Source organism: Neofelis nebulosa, chromosome 14, assembly GCF_028018385.1.
Source record: "Neofelis nebulosa isolate mNeoNeb1 chromosome 14, mNeoNeb1.pri, whole genome shotgun sequence".
Classification (NCBI taxonomy): domain Eukaryota; kingdom Metazoa; phylum Chordata; class Mammalia; order Carnivora; family Felidae; genus Neofelis; species Neofelis nebulosa.
This window is the reverse complement of record NC_080795.1, coordinates 49861181-49868100: the sequence shown is the minus strand read 5'-3', so window position 1 is coordinate 49868100 and position 6920 is coordinate 49861181. Positions and strand designations below refer to the sequence as shown.

General features: G+C 38.6%; 1 protein-coding gene across 50 annotated transcripts in view; it reads right to left on the bottom strand.

The window, feature by feature from the left end:
- Window positions 1–576: 576 nt before the first annotated feature.
- The window catches only part of RIMS2 (regulating synaptic membrane exocytosis 2), a 612947-nt gene continuing 606603 nt past the window's right edge, over window positions 577–6920 (bottom strand). For all 50 annotated transcript variants that reach the window (XM_058698768.1, XM_058698770.1, XM_058698807.1 and 47 more), the window contains 3 exons: window positions 6300–6401; window positions 3920–4059; window positions 577–3492 (listed from right to left, as the gene is read on the bottom strand). In XM_058698768.1, the coding sequence (XP_058554751.1) occupies window positions 3274–3492; window positions 3920–4059; window positions 6300–6401 (461 nt within the window). In that variant the 3' untranslated portion in view covers window positions 577–3273. The remainder of the gene's footprint in view (window positions 3493–3919; window positions 4060–6299; window positions 6402–6920) is intronic.

Here is a 6920-nt window from a genome sequence, read left to right as displayed (position 1 = left end):
GGATTCGCAGAAACCCTCGCCTCCAGAGCCACACCATAGAAGCCAGTCTCTGGACAGGTTGTTACACGTCCTGTTACCACCGGCGTCTCCCCCGCTGAAAATGCACCACCCCCCTCACCCCCACAAAGCTGAACTGACACAGCTGGGTAAAGCCCCTGTCACTCTTCTCACCTTCACCCAAGGAATGGCAGATGGCCTCTTGTGATTCTTCAGGACTCTGCCATCCGTGGAGGTGACGCTGACTCAGAAATCTCAGTTTACTCACAGACTCTGTGAGCTGCTGAGTCATTTAACCAGAAAGCACTTCAGTCTGGAACAACCACCTTTCCCCCACCATAGAATAACAATGTTTTGTTTGTTTTTTTTAAAGCAGCAACTTTTTAATGATGTGAGCAGAAATCCTTTGGCTCTTTGGAAACATGCTCTACTGAGGGCTATTTGCTAAGACCAGCAATCTGTTTCTGGCACGGAGAAGGAAAATAAAATTATTTTGTTGTCTTGAAATGATGCATGAGTTCAGGGAAAGCTGCACCAGGCTTGGGGATGGGGAGAAGGGAAGCCAGAGAAAGCCGTGCATACAACGTCTGTAAAGAAAATGTTTTATTTAAAGTGTTAAATACCATCACCAGAATGAATTTGATTTACATTAGTTGGTGTTCATTACAGGACTAATCTGCCTTTTTTTTTTTTTTTTTTTCCCCAACTGGAATTCCCTTTACTTTGAAAACATACTATGTACAGGGCAGCAATGGTCACTGGAATAGTGCTATTTACATGACTAAACCACAAGTCGAAGTGCAGACATGTGAAAATTAAAAAAAAAAAAAAAATACACCAACTTTTAAATAAATACTGCATAATGACAAGTATGTACAAATATCCCATACAGTCATGTCCTTCTTATTAAAATTAGAAATAATTTATATAGGAATATGCACAAAAGATTACGTGACTGCATCTTAGTATCAGGAAAATGGTAAACGTTTATTCTACGGGAGAGTATAGACACTATAGGTCTATTAAATCAATTGCTGCTGGTACACAAGTGTCTAAATTATTTCCATAAAGTCTTATTCGTTCTTTTAACAACTTTACCTGGGTCCATCGTAGATCTCAGAATGTCAAGACACAGTCTCGGTGTATTTCATATTGCACCACATAAAGAGAAGGCATTTTTAGTGATACTCATTTTAACTTTTGCACCATATCAAGCATGATAGTTTTTAATGGTCAGCATGGAATTTAGAAAGGAAAAAAAAAAAAAAAGAAGAAGAAGAAAGCAATTTTTGTGCATGGCCTTAACTGGTATGTATGTGGATTTCAAAAGTTGCTGTAAGAAATTGAAATCGACCTGTAAGAATGCATTATCAAAGTGTACATAAAGAAACAGAAAGTGTGGGTGGTTTGTTAACGTTAACCAGTGACTTCTCCTCTCAACAGGGAAACTTAAGAGAAATTCGACCTTGCAGCACCACCCAATGGTAATAACTGTCTGTAAAACCAAAGGCAGGGGTTTGACCTTAGGGGATTTGTGGTGTAGACTTTTGGTGATGGCGTGAAAGAACTATTAATCGGCAGATTGACTTTCTTCGAGTCACCTAAAAATTGGAGCTTTAAAATTATCTGTTGCATATTTATGTTTACTATATTTCTTTAGAAATATAATTTGTGAAAAATTGTATTTTACTACAGAAAAATGAATTAATAAACAGCCCCGTGTTTCAGGCTCCAAATTTTTAGCAGTGTTTCTATTCACATAGTAAATGGAAATTGGCTAAAGAAATTGCTTTAATTAATTAAAAAACAAAACCTAAGACCTTCTAGAAATAATACTTTAACCCCTGTATGAATAATGCTGGTGCTAAAAACAAATTTATTAGACATTACAATGGCCACATGATTGTAGGGTTTTCCTGTAAACTGAACTTTGAAGGTGAAAATAAAAGTACCATGCACTGTACAATAAACTGCAAAAGTTCAAATATCTTCTTTATCAAATACATGCTGACTTACTTTAATGTACTCCCAAGTCATGTTGCAAAATCCTTTTCAACATGCTGGAAATAAAGAAAGCTCTTAGTTTTTTTTTTTCCCCCCCTTGAGAAATTCATAAATTCAGAAGCATCTATAGCTCTGAATCAAACATGGGGTGTAAGGAGTATCAGGTCAAAAACTTGTAATCTTTTAGCATAATCACTCTGGTAGGGAGAAAGAAAACAAAAGATTAAAAGAGTGAAGAGGAAAAGTAAGACAGAGAAGAGGAAGAAAGATGAGAACAATTTGCACATATTGAACTTCATAAGGTTTGTATATTTAACATGGAAATCAATTGAATATATTATGCTTATTTGTCACATAAAGAGAATTTTAAGTATCTTCTAGAAAGTATTCTCATTTGTAACGTCTGCCAAAACACAGACTATGATCAGTTTAAAGAATAAACATGGTGTCTCTTTGTACCACCCCGTTGCGTTCTCTCCCGTTTTTAAAACCATGCAATAGTGAAATTTACTTTTAAAAATAATATAAATTGTTGAAAATGGCTGATTTTTATTCTTTTTTTTTTTTTTTTGCAAGTTGCAGCCCCAAGAAAATAATTTAAGTATTCAGCTAATCTGTGTCCATGCAAAAAAAGTTTAATTTCATTCAGTACAGTGTAGCCACAGAATTTTGTTTTTCAGAGTCCAACACATCGTGGCATTAGTGAATGGCGTGCCTGCCGGAGCTCTGAGTCTGCCACTGTTCACGCAGGACTGGCTGCTGCTGGTCACACTCCAGAGGAGGGCTGACGTCTGTCCCGGACCACTTCTTTGGTCTCTTGCTTTTCACCTGATGCTTCCTAGGACTTCACTCCTTGACTTGTAACATGGCTTAATGACTGTATAGCTCCATTTCTGTGGCGTAACAGGGCTTTGGGGTCAGAGAAATGAAGAAAAAGGAACGATAAAAATATAAAGGTGCCATTGAAAAGGGCTTTTGTTGCATGAAACTGACTGATTCTTTGAGATTAATCCATGGCTTCAGATTGGACCAAAACTCGAGTGTTATTGAACTCCAAACCTGATAGTTCTTCATAAACTGCTCTTTCACCTGAGGGCCATCTTTAGGGCACAATGTGTGCAACTTCCTCTGAGAACACAGGATCGCTTTGTATCCCTAGAAACAGGCTCAGAAGACACAACATTAAGCATGCAGTGTTACCAGGGTTTGCGACCTGTGATTTTTTTTTATTTTTTTGTAACGCTGGTTGCTATGACAACAGTTTTACAGCTGCTATGAACGAGAGTAAGAAGGTCCGGTTGAACTTTCCAGAGATGATTGGGAAGCTCTTCTTGTCAGAGGGGCCAAGGTTGGATCTACTAGGGAGGAAGGAGGGAAAAGTTTGAACCATCCAATCACCATATTGGATAGCTCCAGTTCATCTAAAAGTATCTGGGCCACTCCCATAAAGGATTTGTGATCCATGCGGCCATAATCTCCCCAGACAATGATCTGTTGGCAAAATACAAAGGAGAGTAATGTCAGTATAATTATGTACGTGAAAACTTGTAAACTAAAATACATTGAGTTAATGTGCGGATATCAAACGTTAAGTTAAAGAGTTGTATTTTAATTGCTGGGATAGTTGTTTTTAACTACTAGAATCCAAAGGTACATGAGGACAAGTGTACTCGAGTGTTACGATCATAAGCAGTCCAGGGAGATCGGAGTCTGTGTATGATGGGGCTTTGCAAGTCTCTAGTTCACTGTGAAAGAAACAACAGCATCTGTGGCTTTATAGCACCAGCCACTGTTGTGACGCTTCCGAGAATTTCGAGTGTGGGCAACTGAAAAGAAGGCAATAAGAAGATATGGGGGTGCAAGGTTTGACTCCATGAAAATACTTTCTTATGTAGGGGATAAACAATTCAGTAAATACCTGTAAAACCTTCCCTTGGGGACTTTCTTCAAAAGATAATAGCTGCTGGTAAAGGGGTTCCAGCGTTTTTCTTGCCACCTTTGTTTTCTTTTTGGCTATGCAGACTCCATTATCTAACAGATACACCTTTACATATGGTGCTTGAGAAAGAAAACATAGAGGGGAGAGTTAAGCGATGAGCCATGGTTATGAAATACTCAACTTGCACGTGACATCTACAACAGCTTAATTTTAGGCTGAAAGGGCCAGCAATCAAAAGTCACCAGTCTTTCCACACTGTGTCAAAATCATTAGATAAAGAATAGGTGTTTGTTTGTTTATTTATTTACTTACTTATTTATTATAAAACTGCCATTCAAGTAGTTTTAGGCAATATTAACTCAGAGGCTACTCTGAGTTGTTACTATTATACCGTCAAGTGGTTACATAGATTTAAACACTGTATTAAATAAGGTGAACTGCTTCTAGTCCCTAACAATATTCAGGAGAGACGTCTTGTTCAGTCTTTCATCTGTCAGGACTTAAATCTAACTAAATGTGCTAGAAGCTATATATTGTTTTAGAAATAAATTATAATATAAATACTATAGGGGCGCCTGGGTGGCTCAGTCGGTTAAGCATCCGACTTCAACTCAGGTCACGATCTCACGGTCCGTGAGTTCGAGCCCCGCATCGGGCTCTGGGCTGATGGCTCGGAGCCTGGAGCCTGCTTCTGATTCTGTGTCTCCCTCTCTCTCTGCCCCTCCCCCGTTCATGCTCTGTCTCTCTCTGTCTCGAAAATAAATAAACGTTAAAAAAAAAATAATAATAAAAAAAAAAAAAAGAAAAAAAAAATATAAATACTATAGTTTATATAATAATATAATATAAATTTTATAAATAAAAATCATTTATTTATTATTCCAAGGGGTTTGTTTGTTTGTTTTTATTTTTTGGTTAATGTTTATTTTCGACAGAGAGAGACAGAGCATGAGCAGGGGAGGGGCAGAGAGAGAGGGAGACACACAGAATCTGAAGCAGGCTCCAGGCTCTGAGCTGTCAGCACAGAGCCCGAGGCGGGGCTGAACTCACGGACTATAAGATCATGACCTGAGCCGAAGTCTGACACAACCGACTGAGCCACCCAGATGCCCCAAAAGATTTATTTATTGATGGCGGTGTGGGTACAAGATAGCGGTGGGGCTTGATGTAATATGTTCACATTAGCTGGGAAGAGTCAACTAATTATGAATTCCATGGCTTGAGATGTATCTGACTCTTCATAAAAGCATTATCAGGGGCGCCCGGGTGGCTCAGTTGGTTGAGCGTCCGACTTCGGCTCAGGTCATGATCTCACGGTCTGTGAGTTCGAGCCCCATGTCAGACTCTGCTGACAGCTCAGAGCCTGGAGCCTGCTTCAGATTTTCTCTCTCTCTCTCTCTCTCTCTCTCTCTACCCCTCCCCTGCTCATTCTCTCTCTCTGTCTCTCTCTCTCTGTCAAAAATAAACATTTAAAAAATTATAAAAAATAAAAAAAAGCATTTTCATGCACGTACAAATTATGATATTCTTTATAGCAGAGTGGGTTGACTAGCTCCAAGACTTTTATAAACACAATTGACTTAATTGCTCCTGCAAGGTTGTACAATAGGTAATACACATAATAATTTAGAATTTCTGGAAGGATAGGAAGGAAAGTCAAGAAATTCAAAATTACAATTCAATCAGTGGAGGTGCTGAGGTGAGAAACCAAGTTTCAGAATCTTTACTAATTGTTCTACATGACAGATCTCATGCTCTGTACATCTCTGCACGATGTATCTGGAGTCTGTGTCATTTTTCACGGCCCCAAGCACCTTAGATGATGACATTTCAGTATGAAATACGTGACAGCACAATAAAAACTGACAATGGTGCCTCTCTTTCTTTGTACAATACAGAAAGTAAAAGTTTTCTAATTAGAATGTCCTATATACAAAGGCTTTTGCTACTTTGGCAACCTGTATCTGTGTTTACTCTAATTTCAGGACTTTAAGAATTCCTAAGGAGAATTTTGAAGCTCCAGAGAAAGTAAAGAATGACACAAAATATCAGCTAATCAGAAAAAGAACTTCTTATGTACATGTTGTACAAAATAAATTATCTAAGTGTGGTAGTTTTTATTTTGCAATGGTTTCTACTACATATGTACTTATTTAACAACGTATATTAGCCCTACCAGACCACTCTAACTGAATGCTCACTTAGGATCGACACACAGAGTACTACAGATAACAGACTCCCTTATTATTAGTATCCTTAATTATCTGAAAACCAGGTTTTCAGCATCTAATCAAAAACAAAGCCTCTGAATTGAAAAGTAATGGATTGCAAATAATAGAAGCATGTCTTCTTTTATTACCTGGCAGTGTCTTGGAACCTGGTTTTACAACAAGGCCACGAGCCCGAATGATTTCCACCTCCAATTGTCCCTTTTTGTCCATCATTCCTACCTGAATGTCACCTAATGGCATATGAGGAAGAAACAGACAGGCCTTAGTGTACAAATGCAGTAAGAAAAATGCTTGTGTCCAAAGACCTTGGTTTTAGATCATTCCATCATTTCCCATATAGCTTCCAAAATTCAACTATATTTAAAAATGTATCGGGGCGCCTGGGTGGCGCAGTCGGTTAAGCGTCCGACTTCAGCCAGGTCACGATCTCGCGGTCCGTGAGTTCGAGCCCCGCGTCAGGCTCTGGGCTGATGGCTCGGAGCCTGGAGCCTGTTTCCGATTCTGTGTCTCCCTCTCTCTCTGCCCCTCCCCCGTTCATGCTCTGTCTCTCTCTGTCCCAAAAATAAATAAAAAACGTTGAAAAAAAAATTAAAAAAAAAAAAAAAGAAAAAAAATGTATCAATGATATCTTACTTTATTTTTTTATTTTCTATTTTTTAATGTGTATTTATTTTTGAGACAATGTGAGAGACAGAGGGCAAGCAGCAGAGGTGCAGACAGATGGAGACACAGAATCTGAAGCGGGTTCC